Below are 22,957 nucleotides of genomic sequence, written 5' to 3' on the forward strand. Positions count from 1 at the left end.
GCTATTGGCTGAACTCTCAATAAAACTTACACTAAAGGTACTTTCACTTCTCTACAAAATCCACATCCCACGTTGTCGAATAAAAACAATAAAATCGGAGGTGGCGCAGGCTTTTAACTTTCCTATTTATAACAATCGTATTAAACGAACGGTGGACGGTATATAGTAGAATATAACGATAGCTGATTGCTGATTGAAAAAATGCGACTTATAGTGGTGCGAAAAGAGTGAACGTTTGATTGAGGGGAGGTCCAGCGACGAGTAAGAATTCTTCCGGAGAAATCAGTCGAAAATCACGAGTGAACATCCGAGTGGTGATTCCCGTATCGAAAAGGAAAGAGTATCGGAACGACACCCACACACAAAGAAAGCACCGCGGATGCGTCGCGTCGGTGCAGTATTCCGTGTGCCGTTCTCGTACACCGGTCTGACCTACTTTTCAATCGCACGTGCGCATGCACGAGTAAACACGCGTGTGCGCCGGTAGCGGGGATCATTCGACGGTGCAACCGGGGAAAATAGATCTCAGACACTCTGTCGTGTCGAATAAATTATTCCTATTATTCATGAAATTACAATTAAATTATTGATTCCTTTTAAGAACATCGAACAAGATATCTTAATGAATTAACACTATAACTTTTGGTTAAATCATTGATTAAAGCCTGGCAAATTTTTTTCGTCTGTTCTAACACGCTACCGATCGCGATTCGGCAAGGAGTTCGGTGTCGCGGAGCCGGTGCATCGTCATAGAAAAGCCACGTTTCACTATTTCCCGACTGGTTTTGCCGGCGACATACTTGCGCTTCACTCTCACGCCCGTCCTGGCAGACGTGCCCCGAGCGAAAACAGGGAAAACTGTCCGCTCTTACTCTTCGTACATTCTGTCGAGTCGTTCTACCGAATCGTTCCGCAAAACAATCCTGCCGAGCGACCGCGATCAAGAGTTCTGCAGATCATAATCTACATAGGGAAATTTTTAATTGACCGCGATTAGCGTAACAATAACGCGTCAGGTGCTAAAACCGGGATCAAAGTAACCAAGAATCAGGTACATTATTGTAAAGACTCGTCTGGGTGTGTTCCCGATCCAAGATAACCGGCGCACACCGCAATCTCGAATGCTAATTCTCTCCCAAGAAAACAGAATCTGCGGGATATTAGAGCGATTTCGGATTCCCGATAAAACCGCTCATCTCCCATTCGAAGGAGCACTTTCTAACGTATACTACCGGGCAAAAGTTTCGGATCACCACTATTCGAGAAAACTTGGATTTAACGATAAAATCGAACATTTTCATTTTTCTGTGATGTTTACTTGGGAAATTGCGAAACAATTTCAAACAAGAATGTTCTATAACGTTCGAGTCTGGTAAAAAGAAAGTAAAAGAAAGACGAACAATATATCTTTTTCCAAAGAATTCTGAAAGAATCTACCAAACACAAGAAACAGTGATCTACTTTTATCTCTCATTCCCGTTTCTTCTTTACTCCCCGAAGCAACGGAAAGCGAATCGAAACTTTTGAATGCTAGTATACCTACGCCTCGACGAGGCAAGTCCAAGGCCCGCGCGCGAATGGTAGCGCCTCTGGATCCAGTCCTCTATTATATTTATCAGCGTGGACTGTATCGATCGCGTGGATATCGAAGGCGTGGCTCCGTAGACGGAGATTCGCGGCGGATGCGGGCGCGAGTGAAAGTCCACCGAATCGCATAGGTGGACGCGAGTGGCTCGGTGGACCCGAGTCGGACGAGCGTCCGCCTCGAACGCCGAGCGGAACGGGAATGATGTTCTCCGCTTCCGTGACCAGGCAGCTCGGAACAAATCGGTGCTGCTTTTTCCGCGGGAGAGAACGGGAGAGATTCGATTGTCTTTTGTCGAGATCGCGTGCCGTAGCCGGACACTCCAGCAGCGCCGTGATTTTTCGCCGGCCACGATGATAATTACTCGCTGTCCGAGGTGAGCAGAGGCTGATACGTGCCCGAGGAGCTTTCACGTTTCGGGACAGCCGTCTCTGTTTCCCTTTCGTGACATCCGACCGGCACGTGACTATAGGTGGATCTACGTCCCACCCGCGGCGCTCGCGGACCAGTTTTGTTCCCGCAGCTAGGCAGCACGCGAGCGACAAGATCGAGAGGCGTTTTGCTAGGCGGTTTCACTGAACCGGTGCCCCGGCCCTCGACCGGCTATCTACATATAAGAGCAGAGAAATGTTAAACTAGTTTCCGCGATTTTTCAGCCGGCCGGGTATAAAGGAGAAATTCAATGTCGGCTGATACATCATTAGACATCGCGACGGCGTGTCGGTTCGATCTACCCGATCGACGGTGAACGGTGGACAGAAGCGACGAATGAGACAGCGAGGAGAAACGGACCAGTAGATCCGAGACACGTAATTATCGACAGGGCGGAGTGACTGCTGATAGATATGGCGATCCTGGTTGGTATTTATTTTGTACGATAAGCTTCTAATCGATATGTGGTGGTCGCGTGACTGATAATTAAACCGTGGCGTTTATTTTGGTTATACGCCTCTCTTTTATTTTGTAAGATAATATTCAGAGTTATCGAACATTGGTCTATATTTCTGATTCTAAAAGATACCCGAGTAAAAAACTATGACGAGTTGTCGAAGAAAGCTTGGAAATGTATTCTTTCGATTATTACAGGTGCTGTTTCTTTTATCATCCACGATCCTCGTCCACGGATACAGCAAAAGCAACGACCCGAACGACGAGCCTTTCCTCCCCATATATCCAGTGTACCCCTACAATCCGAAGCTGATAAAAAGAGGAGCCGACAGGGAAGTCATCACGCAATTGTCTCCAGAGCTGTACGCGCCAAAACTCGATGCTAAGGACTCCTACAGTGCTAGTTACAGCACGAACTATCCCAGGGATCCCTACTACCCTAATTACAATCCGTATCCAAAAACTTCCAGCTCTCCATCCGGCTACTCTTACTACGGTTCTCTTCCATACACGTACCCGACCTCAGCGTATAACGGGTACAACTCATACTCGACGCCCTATTCAGTGGCTCCACCTTCGTACTCGCCGATGCCTTACTCCACCTCTTATCCTAATTACTATTACCAACCCCCTTACTATTATCCCAATTATTACGCTCAACCCATGTACGCGCCACCCGCACCGCCACCACCGGGCGCAGATTATTCCAGCGACCTCTATTCTGAGTCGGAGAACGAGAAGAGTAAAGAGAAGAAGCCGAGCAGCGAGAAAAAATACAAAAACAACGACGGAGAGCAAGAACCTGCTAACAACCAATACATCGACGGAGGGAATTACATTTCCAGCAACTCGAAGGACCTGGACAGTCAACCTAGCACTTACAAAGCTAGCAGTCCGCAGAATCAATTGGAGCAAATGACCGATCTTCATCTGAAGAATATTCCGATTCCTATACCAAAAACGACCTACAGGGTAGTCAGTGTCGCTGGACAGCCCGTGGGACCTGATTATCCTCTACCAGCTCCTTATGTCAAGGCTCAACAGATAGAAGAACTGATGAGTCAAACCTGGGCGAAGATGCTAGCTCAGAATTTGCAACAGGCTCCGCAGTACCCTACGAATGATGGAGGCAAGAACAATGGAGGACAGTATAACCAGAATAAGGATTCACAGAGATACGTTTCGGTGCCTAACGTCATTGCCAAGGCTGGACTGGCTTATGTAGTGAATCCTAGCATTCTTGGAAAACTAAATATTGGTAACATCGCTGGCCAAGTTGCTCAGGCCCCGACAACCCACTTGAAGAACATCAAATATCCCCCGCCTATTCCAGGCGTCTACACCGCAGTGGAGAAGCCTGTGAAGGATCAGGTGGACTTGAACGAGTACGAGAATTACGAGAACTCGTCGCCTCAGGGATCCCAGGATTACGACAGCTCTCTAAGTCAGAACGAGAAGCAGACGCAGAATTACGAGAACGATCAATCTTATCAGAACCAGAACTACGTGACCGTGCAGACACCTCGGGGATACAGCTATCAGTATAGCAGTTACAATCCGTCACAGACGACGGGCCAACAACAGCAGCAGTATAAAACTAACTTGGACGACGTGAATTTCGGTAGCAAGACGAAGAAAGGGTAGACATGAACAGAGATGAAAAGAACCTCGTACATATGGTGCTATGATTTCATTGTTATGGAGATCCTTTTTCTTCGATTCCGATCGAACGCGTCTTGAGAATGATCTTTCAAAGACACTTTTGCAGGAAAATCCACTTTCCCACGATGTCCAATCAGAATCGAGGAGTTAGATCTCTAATTATATTTATAATTGTTTTTTTATAGTTTATATTTTTCTTTCGTAACGAATGCACGTTGTCGGTAGTCGGAAGAAGAAACTGATTCAGGCTGATCGTCTCAGGAAATCGGCAATAGGCACTATGACGCGGCCTGCATGAACACTGTAGTGTAAACCGGGCTAATACACTTTCGTCCCGTTGATGTTCTGATTCGAAAGAATCCGCCTGAACTTTCTCACCTGCGACCCGTGCGTCGCGGCGATATGGTTGTTTACGAGACTTCCGCGTATGCAAATATTGTACTCGTTTTACAGTCACCAGTTAATAAACGATCGTTGTTGGTTTTTTCCCGACGTACAGATTCCTTTCTCCTCTTTCTCGATCGGTGGGCAACTCGGAAGACCGTCGAGCTCTCTTCCGTTTTGGGCAAAATCGAAACAAACAATGAGAGACAGGCTCGGGGGAAGGTGTTAGAAATGGAGAGCAACGATCGCGAAACAAGTGAGAAGGAGATTCGGATCAAGGCAACGTCCGGTCGCGATCGTTTGGGCGCAGTAATGGAAAGGGGAAGTACGATCCGTGAATCGGAGGCAGGTGAGAGAGAGAGTGGTGCGCAACGCCGGGTTTGCTTTATTTTTCCCCTTTTGCTGGCGAGTGTGTGTTGACGGTCGAAAATAAAATCAACCGAACCAAGCCTCTTACTTTCTCGGAGTCGGGCACGATCTCGATCCCCGCCGGTGCCTACATGGTGACCTGAAAGCTTCGTAGCATTTCGGTTCGACTTATCGCTGCCGGGTCTTGGTTTGAACTTCTGTGAACCGCGGCCGATCGATGCGTTGCTATCCCGATTTAAGGAAAACGCTTTAAGGTTTCTGTTTTGGATACTTTCTACGCCGTGGATCGCTCCCCATCGACTTCCTCGACCTTTCTCGAGGGAAATTTGATTTCTCTTTTCGTCGAGATGAAACTTTTCATCTAGCGTTGGCAGTTTTCTATGTTGGGCTTGGTTTCACCGTACGATCGCGGCTGTTTGACAGCCGGGTAAAAGGTGGGGCGCCGTCGTTCCCGATTCATGAGAAAGTATATTGTCCGTACAATAAAAAGAAATTAATCTGTTCCAAACGAATAATGATATTCGACTTTATGGGCTATCATTCTATCTTAATACCGCCGGAGCTAGTAACTCGGCTTATGTATCGTGTAACGCGCCTGTAGTGATAATGTTATCACGAAGCGAATTAATCGCTCTATATCCATGTTTAATATTTCTGAAACCTTGTAAATAAATTAGCGAAAATCTGGAATAGAAAATCGAAAACTTCTCGTGGAATAAAGAAATCAATCCTGATTATTCGATGATCTAGTTCCGTCAGAAGATGATTAATACACTGTCGGAGGACTGTATTGTGCAAGATCCAGGTACCCTAATTCGGCCAATGAACCAGGGACCGAGAAAGTGATCGGAAGAAAGGCCGATGAGCTTCATTCCTGACAGCTCTGACGAAACGTCGGTCCCAAAACAGACGAGAGACCGTCTGGGGTCCACTCTTTTTTTTCGCCAGCGAATATCGCCGTCCGAGGCACGACCGGGTAACTTTCTCGACTTAATTGAAGGTAATACAACTCAGAGTACCGGCGGTCATCGTTTTATAGATCAGTCCGGTCCACGCCCGGGATGCGGATAGAAAGTGTTTTTTTGCTTTTCATCTCGTCCGTTTTCTTGGGACATGTGTGCAAGGCCGAAGAAAGGATTCGCGGAAATGCGTGATTCCACAGCGAACCGATCGACGTGCAAGGAACTCGCGAAGAGATTGATGGGCACCTCGAGATCCCCTTTACTTCCGGTAACCGCAATCGGATTTTTTGAAGCCCGGCCTTCCGGTCGAGTGAAAAGATATCTCGGTTTTTCTTGCGTTCTAATTCCTCTCTCGCGCACAGGTGTGTTTTGCCTCGCCTACCCGCTACTTCGCTCGGCGAGAACGGTTGCGAGCCCGATCGAAGCAATAAAATACTATATTCGGATGTTTATCGTGTAATAAATTTGTTTTCTTAACACTTAAGCGACCGTGTATTACTTCCGATGGCTTTCCTGCGAGGCTTAATGATTTTCTCCTTCGGAAAAGAAAAATTAATAAAAAGTATAACGAATTGGTGGTCTTTAATGAATTTGTCGGAAATTATGTTCGGAGATACTTTTTTTCCAAGTGGTCATAGTAAATGTTACTATTAATTGATGCCTCCGTATCGATTGATGCACGAAGTAATTCGGTTGAAATCGCAACACATTTAAATATTCGAATGTCGTTTCCTGTTTGGCGAGGTGCAATAAAACCACGGAAGATCCGTTAAGCGTGCTTTAAACTGTTAACTGCGCAAAAATACCATTTCACCCGGACCGATCCACTCATTACAGTGGAATCGTAAGTTAGGAAGTTTATTCGGCGCTATTACGAAGTACGCCAATTTCATTCGACCCATCGCCACTAAATCAAATAATACATAGAATGAAATCTTCCGAGTCCTTAAGGCGACGATTATTAAGCTTCTCCCTCTCCCCTTCCATCTTTAAATATATTGATCCTTCCGTTTAATTGTTCCTGAGAAGTGTCCTCGCAGCCCCGTCTCTTCTCCGGTATCCCCCCCCCCCTCGAGATAGAAAGTGTTATTCAGATTTATACACCGATGGGCCCGTGAAAGCTTTCGCAAATCCCAGTGAAGCACCTTATTTATTCGTGCTTTGGCGAAACGTACGTATTGCACAACGGAGAAGAACAATGTTCGTTATACAGGATGCTTTGTGTAGACCTTAAATTATTTTAAGAGATGGAGGTAGGAATGGCGAAGATACCCACACAAACTGCGCCGTACTCAGCGGTTTCGGATGACCCAGAAATTAATACCTGTCTGGAAGTGCATATGGCTTATGGCCTCTATTGAGCTTTGACCCAGCCGTATAGTACCTCCCAGAAAGGAAAGGGAACTGATGTATGCCGCTTCACTGAAACATGTTTTACATTGTGTAATAAGCTACTTGGCATCGTTTGATTTTCAGCTACTGGTTTATTAAAAATTCCAATACAATTGTAACGTTACCATAATAACGACAGACACGATGATACATTTATTAGATATATTGTTACCAAAAACCATAAGTAAATTAGTGTCGTGGATTACAAGAAACCTTTAGTTTCACACAAGCTTCCGTAACGACCCCCAAATTACTTCGGCGTATACCTGAGACACCCAATACACCGGAGCAGCGATGGAATCTGTCGGACGCAGGCCGGCAACGAATTCACTTCATTAGCAAACTAATGAACCGATTAACCGGCAGAATAATTAGAACGACTTTGTACTGGGAAAACTTGGTGCGATTTAAACGGAGATTATCGGCTGCCGGCGGGCCGCGACAGCTATTTAACGCGCCTCCTTCCATTGAAAATGCATTTGGCATGCATCACTCCTCTCTGGAAGTTGAAAATGCCTGGCTAATGATCCGTTTCCGAGCGCCGCGGTGTACATCCGCGTTTCCATCGACTTTTCTTCGCCGGTTTCTCACGGCCGAGCCGGTGGCGGCCGGTTCGTTTTTCTGGAATTAATAGTCCGGTTTAATGGCGGTGGCCGGCGACCGTGAGAAATGCGTATCACGTGCGCCGCGGTGAGATTGGAAATTTAGGAGACCGGTGTCTCTCGAGATCGGGAAGGACGCGAGAAATTGATTTCTCGCGTAACATGATCCATGAATTTCTTAAGTAACAAGTTGTAGATTGAAACGCTCGGTCGTTATTCATATTAGCGATAACGCGTACCTCTCGCGGCGACGTTTCGCGGCCTAGTTGAACAGACAAACAAATGCTAGGTGTCTTTGATTCATGAAAGGGACGAGTCGAGGAGTCCCTTCACTTTTAACATTATTGGTCGGTTGGATTCTTCAATATCTGGTCCACGAGTCCCATTGCACGCGCCGTGATACACGAGTGAAGTGTGTGCGCCAGTCAGGGGATGCTACTGGTAGGGGTAAAGGCTATATAAGAGAAGGTTAATCTACTTTGGTTTTGTAGTAGAGCTAGGATCTTTGCGCCGCGATCGTACCTTTTCACTGTAGAGCAACATGGTACGTATGCTTTCTGGAATATCAGCCGGAAATGCGAATTCACGCTTTGACCGTAGGATCGATATTCGTAATAATTATCGAATGAAGATGATACCGATGAAAGATAAATCAAATATCGAGTATTTACTGTAACATTCTCTTTACATCTTCTTTCGTCTTTAATATTTTCTCTTGATTTTGCATGGAATTACATTTGCAAGGATTAATGTAATATTTTGTACCGAGACAATGTGGAATGTAATTATTAATTGATAACACAATCATTGCGTTTCGATTATATGTAAAAGAGACACGATGTCAGGATCTCTATGAACTTATTAACTTGCGTAAAGTTAAAAATATTTATTTTATGAATTAATATTTATTTTATGAATTAATATTTTTTACTTTGTAAATCAAACTAATTTTTTAAGGTTAATCGGAGTAGTATATATTTCATTTTGAACCATGAACAACGGAAACAAGTTCTTAGAATTATTGAAAAGAAAAGAAATTGGGACAGTGAATGGTACAGAACTTCATAAGGCTAGAGAGAGCTGGAGTTCCGTTCGTCTTGTCTCAATTAACCCCCACCAGTCTCCATTTTTTGAGTTCGCTGTACGATCTTTTTCGGATACCCTATGTCTCGTCCCTGTTGCATCAAAATTCGTCCGGGGATGAGGAAGAGAAACTTTTACTTTTGCATTGATGATGCGATACACTTGGCCGAGGGGGGGTCCCCGGTGCGTGGCGCAGTGTATAAAAGAGTGGTCCATGCCGGATGTTTGACCCAGAACTTCACGAGCAGTGAAAGTGTATCCCGGTGCAAGTTCATTTTTTACCAGTCGTCGCAATGGTTAAGGAACAAACATACGATCAAGCTTAACTATCAAAATAAGATTTTAAATAACTACTACAATAATATTACTATTTAACGCAACATAAATTCATCGTCGACGAATGATTCACAAATTTCCCTTTATTTTGCAGAGACTATATCTGATACTGGGCCTGCTGTTCGTCGGCGTAAACGCCGAGAAAAAGATCAATTTGGACGACATAGAAAGGGACAATTTAAGAATTGAAGGGATTTCGAAAACCGGAGTCGCACCGCCAGAAGGAACGAACTATTTGACAAAGCCCGAGATTAGTCAGCAACCGTATCAACCGCTGAGTCAATACAATAAACCGCCTAATGCACCTGTTGCATATGTGACTGCACCGTCAAGTCAAAATGTAAAGTGATTCAATTTGTAGTAGTCTCTTGAGAGACTTCAGGTTATGTTAATTAGTATGTATCTCGACAGATTCCGAAAACTTATGTTCAGCCAAACAAATATGTTACGAAAGAGCAAGTCTATCAACAGAATAACGTGTTACCAGAACAGCCTCCGCCGCCACAATATTACAATGAATATCAACAACCTTCGTTGCCTCCGAAAGGAATCGCGCCGAATCACTATGAATCTCAACAGTTCATCTATCAACCGGAAGTGTTAGTTGGTAATCAATTACAGACGGTCCAGCAGAAGGCAGTTACTGCAAAATACTCGAAGAATGTAAACAAAGGTACTTTGAATACTGATTGTATTACTCGTAGAATGTAAGATTTCATTGACTAGATAACACAGTTCATGGAGTAGAGATTATATCTGAAACACTTGTCGCGTTAATACATAAATTAGTATATATTAAAAATAGAGATGGTACATAGATAGGACTCAGATATCATCTATTTTTTCCTTAGTCTCATTTAAAGTCGAATATATTAACACCTTGCTTATCGTATGCGTATTAATAGACTTATAAACATTTATTGGTTACACGGTATAACTTGTTAGATCATGATTGTAATCGATAATGAGATTGAATAACCTATTAAGAAATCGTTATCTGTTCATCGTTATCCTACAAAAGGCTATTAAGTAATCATCGGTAGGTAAAGTGTTCGAATAAAGTGGTACTTCGTCAAAATATCCGTCAAGCTCCAGGGTAATAAAAGATAGTTTCTCCAAAAATGGTAAAAATTGTTTAGGACAGTAAAAGTTAGTTTCACTAAAATGATTTGCCGGTGAAACTTTGTTACACACTTTTAAACGACTTCAGAAACGGTGTACGTCGATATTCCCATGATGCACCTGCTGACTTATTACCCGAACTTGGACGTAAATCCTGGCAAAGGCAGAGGACTATTGGCGCCTCAATTGACTGCAACCGGAACAGAACAGATATCTATTCCTCTCTATACCTCGACACTAAGTCAGAAGCCGATTGTTCCTGTGAAGCCGACTTATCAGATTCAGCACGCCCCGAAATACAATTCCGTTGTTCCGACCACTTTCTCTAGTAAGGTTAGTGTAAGATTTAATACCTTTTCTCACTACATTCCTTCAATCTCTAAATAAAATTTATCGATACCTATCTTGTAATAGTACAGTACCATTCAACGAGTACATTTCTAAATGAACCTAAAATTCTCTGTATAATTAATTTACCTTTCTGAGTGTAACAGAAGTAATTTATTACTTAGAGGTAATATACAAGATTGAAGTCAATTAAGTTAGAAATTAGATTTCACATTGATACGTTTAACGGAATTTTCACCTGATTATTTGGCAGAAATAGAATGCAATTCCTCGCACTATGTTACATCACATTGAGGGACATTTTAATTAGACTATGTTGATTCGACAAAGGACTAACATTTTCAATTTTCAGCCACAGAAAGCCCCCGTTTACACTGCTCCCGTTACTCCAAAGAAGTACACCAATACTCCGTTAGCAAATGTGGCAACCTATGTTCCACAAGACCAGTCTTACGCTCAAGGAAGGCAGTTCTTGTACACGCAAGCGTACATCGCTCCGTCCCAACCGCAATACGTCTCCCAGTTGGTCTACGCACAACCGACAACTGTTTATATGCACGCTGCTCCCGTGTACAATGATGTATACGCTCGTGTACCCACATACGTGCAGGACAACGTTCTGCAAGGCAACGTTAAATATAACGCACCGCCCGAACAGCCGGAAACTGCTGTACCACTTGCCGAAGAGTTGCCTAATCAGGTCTTGACCCAGCAAACTGGCCAGAGCGGCTCTCAAAATTATGTCAAGGTTTGGTATAATGATTAATAATCTCGTTACACTATATTTTATTCGCATACAACGAATAATCGTTGAAGTTGATTCATCCAAATAAGAGATGGTTTCGTGTAAATTTGCATTTTTGAAAAGTAGCGAAAAAATTACAATTCTTTTTTTCGGTAAGAGAGTATTCTGTCATGAAGAATCCTTTGGAAGTGTTGATTCTTCGATCAATATAAGATGTTTCAATCGCTCGAAGCAAATCATTATTTCCAATAGCTCATTATTTACAGAACCAGAATATAAATATTTCTCGTGAAATGTAACTAAATATAGTCCTACCAAGTGAACAATAGATAGTGAAACATCTCTTCTAAGTATCCACATAATCTCAAGTTGCTGTCACGAACATAATAATAAACAACCTACATTTTTAGGAACCTGAGGAACCCAGCGAGGACTTGGTACCGCCCCAATTACCAGCGCAAGAATTCAAATCAGTCACGCCGCTTCTGCCCGTGCCACCGCAAGAAGATGAACCCGCCCCAGTCCAAAACGACGTGGGTCCCACAGAACCGAGATCTCTGCTCGATTCGTACGTACCAAGCAATTTGATCGCGGCTCAGGACTCCGCCAGGTAAGATTAATAAATAATTACCACTAATAAAAAAGTAGTACAAGCGCCTTGAACACAATTCTTCCGCATATTTAACACGGACTATTCGGTACAGATACCAGGAGAGGCCAATCAAATTGGAAACCGGCTTCCTGCCATCGAAAGAAAACTTCCTGTTTAAAAAACGCAAATCGGAATAATCTGTAAGATACGTCGAGTCACACGACTGACAAACGTTCGAGTAAAGAATGTGTCAGTAGGGATGATTGTGCTCGGTCGCTAATCTCGACGTTCGAAATGGCTGCCGACGACACCGGGGGCACCTGTCCGACCACAGAAGGAGGCGCGCGCGATCGCATCTAGTCTTTCATCGAGGATCGTCAAACGACAAGCGTGAACGACATGTCTCGCCTAACTTTGTTGTTTTCTCTCTTTTTTTTTATATTTTGTAGACGACGTTTTATACGACTATTTTTTTTATAAATAAAAAGAAAACGAAGCACCGTCAATCCAATGATTGTTCCCTGCCTCGATCCGCGATTTTCGTTCTCGTAACTGGTCCGACTGCCGCTCCGAGATTCCTTCGTGTAATTAGTGGTGGAGAAATCTGATCCTTGGCCTGAATAGATGTGCAAATTTCTTTTTATGTGTATATCCGCTTAACTGAAACAACACTTGGAGAAAAATTCACGCGTTTCGTTGTCTTTCCCTGGAGTGTTGTTGCGCTTTTTAATCGAAAGAAAATTGCTTTAAACGCCGATCGAAATACACCGAGCATCAGCAGATAAAGATATCAGGTTTCTCTGGTTAGTTTATGCGGGGCCACTCGAAATTTCTCTGCGAAATTAGGTAGTCGTTCCAGATGCTTCGCTACAGCTAGGGAATTAGATTTATTCAAGACACTCCGAGATTTCATGCAAATTCATTAATGACTGATTGGGTTCGAAATTTTCTGTCACCGATTCTCTAATACATTTGTCAATTTTTACAAGCTTGGCGTTAATACGTCGCGATAGAATCTCTATCTACCACGTCCAGCGAAGAAGGAGTCGCGTTGACAGTCACGCGCACACGAAGACGTCACCGCGCGTCCGTGTGTCGGCGTGCCGAAATGAGAAAGTGGATGCTGTAGGTAAGAGCCAATGGTGTAGGCTTTTGAAATTGTACGTCAGAAATTCAAACCGGTTGAAAACGCTAATTCCCCATCAAAATTGCACGTTCTTTCCCTGGCGAACCGTAACGCTGGTTAACGAGCTCCCGTTGACTCATCATTATCATTAAACCGCCTGGCAAATCCGTGCCGAACCGGAACATTTTAATCAAATTATTACAACCAACAATTTCTCTCGTGTGAATCTAAGACAAACGTTTTCCAAAACCAATTAATGTAGTTGCTGAGTAACTAGACATGTTAACAGACGATATTATGTACTTTTCAAGTTGAGTATGATAGTCTCGCGCGGGTATCACGCGTTAATGTAAGTTCGCGTCTAAATTTCTCAGTTTTCAATTAACGCATCTCCGAATCAGCACTCATCGACATTCTGCACGATTCAATCGATTTTCGTAGGAAACCAGTAACTGAAAAGTCAAGATTTTTCGCAGTTACTCCTTTAACTTTCTCGCGACTCTCTAACTTAACAAAATTGGATTTACTCGACGTGTCACCGAAAAAATTGATTTTCATTTATATTAAAAAAATTGCATCATTTGGACTTAAACAACTCTACGATCAATGTATCCGTCAAAGTCGTGACGAAAGTTGGTCACTTCGCTTAATGATTACAAATATATAGACTCAAAGAGAGTCACGTGTGTTCATTAAAGGGTTAGCGCTGCGAACGTTAACACGAAACTTTGATTAAAAATTCTGCTTTTTCATTCGTTCATTAACCGTATATCAATTGCTGTAGTCTGATTAATCAGTTCTCCAATTTTCGTATTTTCTCCCGTTTCCGTTCTCACTGAGAAAAGTTGAACGTCTAACTTGTTTACCTTTATTTTGTAACCAGTTGTTTGACTGGTAACGGCAGGAATAAGTATACACAAAGCGTCGGTACGTTTAGTGTTAAATGAATAATAACGTCGATCGTAGCGCGACAGAGGGGAACCAAATCGTGGATATTGGTTCTCTAATTTCGAAATAGTCGCGGGATGAAGCACGCAAACGCTACGTGACACGAGGACGCGACGCGTCCTTACTACGCTACTGGCAGCTGTCTTTCCGTACGTATCGAATGAGAAATGCCGCCGTGTTACGGCGGTGAAACTATAATCGCGTTGTCCCTCTCGCGGTTCAAGCGAAGGCATATAAGGTGGGATGTAGCGGGCTCTGCTTCATCAGTCCCAAATACACACGACGAGACCGCCAAGCAAGCAGGTTTAAGGTCGAGCGCCGTCATGAGGCCTATTGCGATTCACGTGAGTACCTAGATCCTTATCTTTTTGCCGGGCGATCACCGGAAATCAGTCCGGCGGAAGTGTACCAGGTGTTCGTGGCTCTGTAACCTGCCAGATGTCATTGACAGAGACAGGTTAATTTTCCTGAATGTGTGTTTGATAATTAACCCTTTAACTACGAAACGTGTATATGTACACTCTCGCATGCCTATCAATCTATACGAAAGACGTAAATACACAGCCTCCAGATTTTTTATCAATGCAAAGAGTGTAGGTTTATACGTTGATCCATGTTTTACAATATATCACAGATAAATTGATTATTAAGTCGTTTTTATTATCTGCAGTCGTTTATATTATCTTCATTGCCATTATGTTAAAATTGTCAAATTAAATTTGTTCCTCACTATAAATTTTGGATTTTTTTCTTTATATTTAACTATCGACTAAAATTGTACAATAAACTGTCCTAAACATTTGGCAATTTTACGTATAAATATTTGTTGAATATTTATTATTATGGATTATTATTATGTATAATTATCATTGATTATTGTATTAAGTATTCGTTAAATATTTGGGTTATTCAATATTATGAGATGATTGAATAATGTTGCTAGTGTTGTTGTTTGAAGAAATGTAATCGTACGAATAATAAGATGTAGAGATTGAATACATTTTAATATAGGAATAATAGAATGTTGCCTGTAGCAGGTATTCAGAAAACGTTCACTATCCAAAGAAGGTAGAACTATGCAATTAAAATATAACTATGTAGCTCGAAGAGTTTCGTTCCTCATTATACATTCACCAAGAACATCTCATTTCTCTTAACGAGTTACAATTAGTTCGCATATGAATATGTAAATCAGGATTTTTTCGCAGTGTTCGATGAAAACAGAAATGAAACGAAAATCGTTTCTTCTGTTATCGGTTTCACTTTGTATTCTCATTAGACCTTCTACATTCTTGAAATATCGAGTTTCCTCCCATAATGAGAATTCAAAAATGTTTGCAACGAATATTATTATTCTCGCAAGAAACATGCCACCAATCACTAGAATTACAATTAATAAAACCTTCATGTTATCTCAATTTTATCTTTAAACTCGCCAATCTTCCTCCCATTTGCATATTCTTCCCTATCAATCATTCCTTCATCTTCCCTCGATCACTAATTACCCAAATAAATTCTTTTCCACGTTCCGCAAGTCATTACACACATCCCTTGTTACAAGATATCGTGTTTTCCACCTATATTCGTTTTATATGCTTAATATAATAATTAACCGCGTATCATTACCGGTTCTATTTCACCAATAAAGTTATGAATCATCTCTCTAATTACCTGCGCTCGAAATTTTATTCTCTAAGGAGATTCTCCGGGATAGATACTGGTAATCGTATTACGTGTACCGACTTCCTTGTTATCTCGTTCCCAAGGGACTGCAGGTATTACATCCTCTGATAATATTCGTTGCAGTAACCCTTGGGTCCAAGGTCCATAACATTCGTATGCGTTCACGCGTGCGTTCTTTACGCTTCGGTTGACCTAAATCCTTAAACGAACTTAGCAGAGACCACAGATTAATTTCAGTCCTAGAATCGACACGAAATAACGCACGAAATTGAGTAATTCCGCGGTTTATCCTCGCCGCAGGCGAGACCGAATTCCGTCTGGCCGACGACACAATCCGACGTGGTCATTACGGAGAAAGTGTTTCTTATTTTCCTCCGTTGCCAGCCACGCAGCGTCCGGCGTAGCAGCCGTGGCAGATGCTCTTGAGCAAGTCAGTGAAAGTCCTTCAGAAGGTATTCGGCGAACACAGCCGTAAAATCTGTTTCCGTCGATGGTTTATTAGATAACCGATTTTCTATCCGGTGGAAAGGACCGACTAATAACGAGCCGACTCTTCAATCCTCGCTCGTTTCTTACGAAACATCAGTAACCGGCGAATTTCAGGAACAAATCTGTCGCGGAACAACCGGGTCGATCATTTTCACGATCAGGAACTTTCATTTCCAGCGTTTCCATCATTCGCATTTTTGTTTTCAGATTTATTAACGATGTACGTTAGATTTATTAGGGATGTTATAACGGCTCGCGTACCAAGAGGAAGTTTTTTATATTCCTCGTTAACTCGCGCTCAAGATTAACGTCGATACCGCAGGATTGCCCGCGGCACGCGGCTTCGGAAGAAAGCGGTGAAAATCGCAAGTTCGCGTGGAACTCGTTCTTCAGGCCCGACCACTTGACTCCGACCGTAACCTTGTAGAAATTTCACCTCTTTCCTGGCAAGGTCGAGACCCCGTAATAATAATCGTCGATAATCAGCTTGATGAAGCGAGGTTTCCTTTGGTACGGTGATTATATTGGTTTCTTGGATCATGATAAAGTACCGTGTAAACGCGAGAGGTATGAGAATACTAACTTTAGAACTATCAAATGGGTAAATATGATCCACTTCAGAATTTGTATTTTACAATTATCGCACTTCAGAAAATGATTCCGTGAAACGCTGCAAAATAATTCGCGTAATTCTGACAAACAGTAAGAGTTCGTATTTCGAGAAATGCACTTTTTTAATTGTTACAAGACATTATAAATCATTACAATTGCTCGGTTTTGTTATTAAACTAATATAAACTCGACTGAATTTTACATAAGACGTAACTCACACATAAGTCAAACCTAAACATAACTCGAAAAGACTCAATAATCGTCGGAATCAAAGAGTTTACGATTTCCCTTCAAATGATAATTATCAGTCGGTTCAGCGAACGGCTGTCCAAGGTAAACGGTACGCAAACGGGGAGAGGCACGCGCGCGTATTCGGGGGAGGGAAGTGAAAGTGAGATTATCATCACTAGAGCATCAAGCCGTAAGATCGACAACCGGCTTATTGTTGTTACGTTCAACGCCCGAACAGATCGACTCTATTTCTTACAAGTACCCATTGCTTTCAGATCGCCGCTATCCTTCTTGCGATCAGCCTCAGTCAAGCGAAAACTTCCGGGAGGGATCTATCCAAAACGAGCGAATCACAGCTGGACAATTTGGTTACCGAGCCTCCTCACCTCGAGATCCTCTCCGAAGAAGAGGAATCAAAGGAAGAGATCACGAAAGAAGAGGATCAACTACCGATTCTTCCTCCAATAATTCTATTAGACTTCGGCAACAACAACACAGACGACGAGAATGCCACAGCCGAAGAAAAATCTAAACGAACCGTGAATAATGGCCTGGGTTACGGTCTGGACAGGAACAATCTGCACCCAAGGAAATACAATTATTACTTCCCTGCCGGGAAATCAGGCACCACGGTGAGCATCGAGGAATCGATCAGCCCGTTTCTCCCCAAAACGATCATCGAGAAGGTCCAACCCACCAGCCAGAAGGGGTACTATTTCGGGACTCAGCAAAACAGTTTCGTCTCGCAGCCGTCTGGTATCGCGGGGCAGAGTCAAGCTCAATCGAGCAGCAGTGTTCAGTACCTAAATGCGCAGCAGCTGAAGGATCAGCCGATGTTCGGATCGCGGGCGAAGCCGCAAAGCCAGGGCACCGGCTTCACCTCGTACCAGAAACTGTCGATGAAACCACCAGTCAGTTCGTACAGTATTCAGAATTCGGGTTACCGTGGCGGCAACGTCCCGGCCAGCACGCAATCGCCTTTGGCATTTAGCTCCACAGAGACGGTCAGATATGTAACTCCGAGCGCGGCGAATTTCGCGAATCCGCAGCCCGCCTCGTTCCACTACGCCAGCCAGGGTTCCCAGTTCGCGCAGAGCGGCACCGGTCAAAGGCAGCACGCACAATCCAATATCAATTCCCATGGCTTCGTTTCGCAGAGCGTCGAGACCTCGACCGCCGCTCCGCTCAACTATAATCCCCGTTACCCTGCCTCCAGCCAGCAGACGCAGCCAACGAACAATGGCCCCAGGTACTCCATGGAGAACGGGGTGCGGTATGAGAATAAAATCTTCTGGAAGTACCCCGATGGCAGGGTGTCCGACGTTCCTCCGACTACTTACGTGGAAACCTCCTATCCGGAGTACCTTCAATCTAACGGGCAACATCAGCAGCAGGTGAAATCTCAGGGTTCTCATTCGATTTACGAAGCCAGCACCACGGAAAATAGCGTACTCTCCCAAGGACCTGTGCAGTTTCCCGCAGTTTCCGAACCCAGCGGACAGGAGCCAAACCAATTCGTTTCCTCGGAGTCATTGACGGCTAGTTTGCCGCAGCAACAAGTGTACCGGCTTGGTTATCAGAATTTAGTGAGCCAGAGGCTGAACGCGAACCAGCCGCAGCAACGGAAACCCACTGTAGCGACCTCCTACTCGTTCTCCACTTCCGGGAGGCTGCAATCCAACAGACACAAGCCAGCCTACAGCTCGCTGTATCGGCCGGTCACTTCTAGGTACATGGTCAACAGTCCGAATGCGGAGTACACCGATGGTTACACGACGGAGCCCACTGTCAACGCTACCACGCCCATCTCGAACTTCTTCTCTGCGACTGATTCCTCTCGCGTCGCTTCTAAGTATTCCCCTAAGGTTCAGAACTATTTAGACACGATACTGAGTGCGCCCGAGGAAACGAAAAAGCAGAGTCTTCCTAGCAATGATTTGAACAGCTATTCTAACTTGCAGTATTCCGATTTGTTGAATTATAATCCCTCCATTTCGGAGTATATTAGGAACCCAGCGTCTATTTTGAACGTTCGGCCAACTTTTGTTCAAACTGGTAATTCTCTTATACCCGTGATCATTTTAAGAGTAGACGGGGTATCCCCTATTCAAACTAAATCTACTCCGAACATTAATTTGAAGGCTCTGCTCCAGCAGTATCTCATTCAGTACGCTAACAGCATTCAAGAACTGGCGCGTCCTTCTACGTACGATCTTGGAACTGACTCTGTTGCGAGTGGACAAAGCCAAACTGGTACTAAAAGTCCAGTTCTCGATTTAATTCGATTGACCCAGCAGGATGCAAGGGTTACCTACGATCCGAACGATTACATTGGGAGGACGAGTTACGAGACTAGCAATCTGGAAATTCCGAAATCCTTCGCCGACAGCCATTTCGGTGAACGATCGACGGTCCGGCAGAAGATGAAAAACGTTCAGATTATCGATGATCCGAGATTCACGAGCTACAAAACGAAGAACTGAAGTGTTATTGGTTTATGATCGTTGGATAAGGACATTGTTTGCGTATTGCGATTGGAAATCTCATATGTTTTTTCGTTCTTGAACAGGCACATTGGTTTTCGTTTCGAAAGATTCCGTGTGCCATTGATATCTAATTAGACTCGATTAGTTGTTAGTTGATCGATAGTATTTAATACGGGGTTTGTGCAATAAATTTTTCAATACGTTATGTTGTACCTGGGTGGCTGAATCGCTGCGGTTCCGCTCGAATCTGTTGCATTCGAGGCTCGCCGTTGCTTCGGTACTGTACATAGCATTGACCAAATTGTTTACTTCAAGAAGGTACCTTATAAGCTTAGTATTTTATTAAGGTAACAGACACTCGCGATGTTGTACGCATTCCTATCTACCTGAATAAACGTTCTACTTGATTAAACAGACCTCTCAATCCCCTTCAAATTTCATCTACCGATCATCTTTATTCTTTCCGCTCATGGGTGTGTATTCACATTTTTTTCCGCGAAGGTACCGACCTCGGTCTTCGAATCGCCGAATCGATGCCCAATTACTTCAGGAATAGAAATTCCCAGGATTTTCCGTTGATTTTCTAATTAAAACTGTTCTTATTTCTCGACTCGGCTACGTCGATAAATGCAAATACAGAAAAGCGTGTTGTCGATACGCAGAACGCTTGTTACATTCACCGCATTGTCGATGGTACTGAAAGTCTCTCCACTTACTTACTCAAAGCTGAAATAATGATTCGCTTAATGCCTCCGTTCGAAATTGTAATTCGAAACATTCGAATCCGTAAAGTAGACAATTATGAAAGAGCTATTTAAAATTTACTTCAACACCGAAACAATTAATACAAAAAACTCAATGTTAGTTTACCTTCTTGTCACGATTGTTCCTCGTCATAATTAAAATTCATGTGTAAATCCTCAATTCAGTGATCGTTTAGAAACGATCAAAGAGGATAGATTACGCAACTTCGCAGCAGAAACCAAACGCACCGTGGTCGAAGGGGTGAAAGAAAGGATCGCAGTGAACGCGACATGGTCGAGAGTCCGTGTGCAATTAACGTTAATTGTCTGGTTAGGTGAAGATGAACAGAACTACGGGCGTACTCGTAGGGCGCAGTTAATTCCATGTTTTCACAACGAGAGGTAACGATGATATCTCCGCATATCTGCGAACCACGGCAATTAGACACAAGGCATTAAACTGTGGCGATTGCCGAGCCCGAACCGCTTCTTACACAGCCGAGGATCCCCAGACTTGGTAACGTCGCAGCTCGCCGAAGCCAGCCGTCGTTTCCATCGTGTGAGCCTGGTTGCATCGAGAGGAGTGAGCGCGGTGTGCATAATGCGTGCGTTTTAGAGCGCATAGAATGCTCGTCGGGAAACTACTGTCCGCCTAGGTGAATCTTCTTCGCTTTACTACAGCCGCTGCTACGATATCTTTATCATCGTTAACACTGTTTTTTATCGAAACATTCCAACAGCCTGTCACCCAACAATTTTACAAGCATCCGGAGTCATCGTACTCTTCGAACGGAGACGATTAAGAAATAAAATACGCGGCACGTTATTAATGTTAATTGTCCTTAATGACGACAAACATTTGATTAGATCTCCGAGTTTGATATTATCAAGCGAATAACGCGTTCTTTTTTTTTGTAATTGCACGAGTGAATTTCATGTTAATGACTGGTGGTAGCATCCTGCGCCCAACGCGGACAAGAATTTTCCAGGGGCGGTCGCGTGTCGCGAATGAAAGTATCCTCCGGCTGGTGGACTGTAGGATAATATTTAGAACGATATTTTTCACTTGGCTACCGGAGTGTATAAAGAAAATCGCGTGTCTACTATGTGGCTCAGTTCTCTCGTGGAGGTTCGCCTCGCAGGGTCCTACGGATTACAGAAGCTCGGGGTACTAGCCGGCCAACCGACGATCAATGTGTTCTACGGGAAACTCAGTGACACTCGGCCCTTCGTAATTCTGTGACTCTCCGTGATCGAGGGAAACCGGAAAGGCCGGCCGCTTCCATTCAGGAAAATGTTGCTATATCTTGTAAGTACACGACCAACGATCGTCCGTGCGTGAATTAGATGCAGCTATCGTGACAATCTTACGTTTCAAGCATTTTCACCCTTATCAATCTTTAATCGAATTTCTCGTTTTACGATCAACTGGTAGACTTGTTGGATGTTCGATTGTTTTTTTCGAGGTATTCGATTGTTTAATCTTCATTTTGAATCCGTGTACAGTTTCGAGGTTGCTCTTTAGAATTTCAGATGACAGAAATGCTTTCATAATTGCAGAGGAAATTTATTCTGAAAATGTTGGCATGTGTAGAGAGTATCTAGGATCCATGGCACCGCACACGGATCAATGTAACTGGAGCACTTTCTTTCTTAATATTTCGACCTCAGTGTTTTCCCTAATTTACCACACGTCCACGATGGCCAATTAATAGAAAGACCTTACTTTCCTAGTGCTCGCCAGCGAATGAAATCTTCTGTGTCGCTCCATTTTGATTTAGTCGTAAGTAGATTGAAATTCTTCTCTAGAGAACCTCTCGCGAAACGGTTCCTCCGTTGTTGGGGCTATTAGCCGCGATTATTTCTTCTTATATTCCTAATTACCTTTGAAGCACACGATCCACGGCGTGTTCGAGATTTCTCTTTAACCCCCTTGTAATGGCAAACGTGAAATGAGAATTTCATTGTGGCGGTTGCAGGATAAAAAGGAAGGCGATAAACAAATCTTGCTTTAAATATTATTTATTACATTTCCACAGTTTTTTCTGAAGTATCTCGTGTTCGTAGTGTTTAATAAATTTAATCAATATCAAACATAAATTTTAATCAAGCACACTTATTGGATTTTTTTCAAGGTGAATACGTTTCAGTTACCTTTGAAATATTCATTAGTATATTTGAATTCAGTTGAAAATGATAGTCGACTAATTTAATGTATCGAATTGTCGGTCAAATTAGTGTCTCTTTTATACTTGAATCTTTATTGCTAGTGATTTAGGATTGACAAAGTTGTCAATGAATCCTGAAATTGCCATTGAGATCTTATTAATTACTCGTCCAACGCTGCATCTTTATTAGCTATGACAAACGTCGTCGGCAAATCGTTCAATCAGTTACACAAGACTGTCAATCAGAATCCGGCCGCCTTGAATCATTGAGAAAGTACCCGAGGATCTGCTTCCGTGCACATTCAGTCCTTGGCCGTCGTAGTGCACACGCATGCTGCCTCGCATTTTACTTTTCTATTCTGCTTTTCTTTTCTAGGTCAGCTCCTTGACTGCCACTTATT

At 43.3% G+C, this 22,957-nt stretch overlaps 3 protein-coding genes across 3 annotated transcripts; all 3 read left to right on the forward strand.

Moving 5' to 3' along the window:
- The first annotated feature begins 2,620 nt into the window (after positions 1–2,620).
- LOC116431780 (uncharacterized) lies at positions 2,621–4,117 on the forward strand. Its single transcript, XM_031987659.2, has one exon. It carries the CDS (start codon positions 2,621–2,623, stop codon positions 4,115–4,117), a length of 1,497 nt encoding a protein of 498 aa, XP_031843519.2.
- A 1,884-nt stretch (positions 4,118–6,001) lies between these two features.
- On the forward strand, positions 6,002–12,301 carry LOC116431781 (uncharacterized). The gene is made up of 7 exons (XM_076365684.1): positions 6,002–6,118; positions 9,358–9,603; positions 9,675–9,936; positions 10,474–10,724; positions 11,092–11,481; positions 11,889–12,088; positions 12,183–12,301. Exons 1-7 carry the CDS (start codon positions 6,002–6,004, stop codon positions 12,265–12,267), a joined length of 1,551 nt encoding a protein of 516 aa, XP_076221799.1. The 3' UTR covers positions 12,268–12,301.
- A 2,010-nt stretch (positions 12,302–14,311) lies between these two features.
- LOC116431782 (uncharacterized) lies at positions 14,312–19,642 on the forward strand. The gene is made up of 2 exons (XM_031987661.2): positions 14,312–14,488; positions 17,435–19,642. The coding sequence occupies exons 1-2, from the start codon at positions 14,312–14,314 to the stop codon at positions 19,640–19,642; spliced, it is 2,385 nt and encodes a 794-aa protein (XP_031843521.1).
- Positions 19,643–22,957: the final 3,315 nt, after the last annotated feature.

The sequence above is a fragment of the Nomia melanderi genome, chromosome 3, assembly GCF_051020985.1.
Source record: "Nomia melanderi isolate GNS246 chromosome 3, iyNomMela1, whole genome shotgun sequence".
In the NCBI taxonomy this organism is placed as follows: Eukaryota; Metazoa; Arthropoda; class Insecta; order Hymenoptera; family Halictidae; genus Nomia; species Nomia melanderi.

Coding starts and splice junctions, on each gene's coding strand:
- LOC116431780 (XM_031987659.2), top strand. CDS start 2,621: ATGACGAGTTGTCGAAGAAAGCTTGGAAATGTATTCTTTCGATTATTA.
- LOC116431781 (XM_076365684.1), top strand. CDS start 6,002: ATGTGTGCAAGGCCGAAGAAAGGATTCGCGGAAATGCGTGATTCCACA. Junction 9,937..10,473: donor CTCGAAGAATGTAAACAAAG/GTACTTTGAATA, acceptor AAACGACTTCAG/AAACGGTGTACGTCGATATT. Junction 11,482..11,888: donor GCTCTCAAAATTATGTCAAG/GTTTGGTATAAT, acceptor CTACATTTTTAG/GAACCTGAGGAACCCAGCGA.
- LOC116431782 (XM_031987661.2), top strand. CDS start 14,312: ATGCCGCCGTGTTACGGCGGTGAAACTATAATCGCGTTGTCCCTCTCG. Junction 14,489..17,434: donor TGAGGCCTATTGCGATTCAC/GTGAGTACCTAG, acceptor CATTGCTTTCAG/ATCGCCGCTATCCTTCTTGC.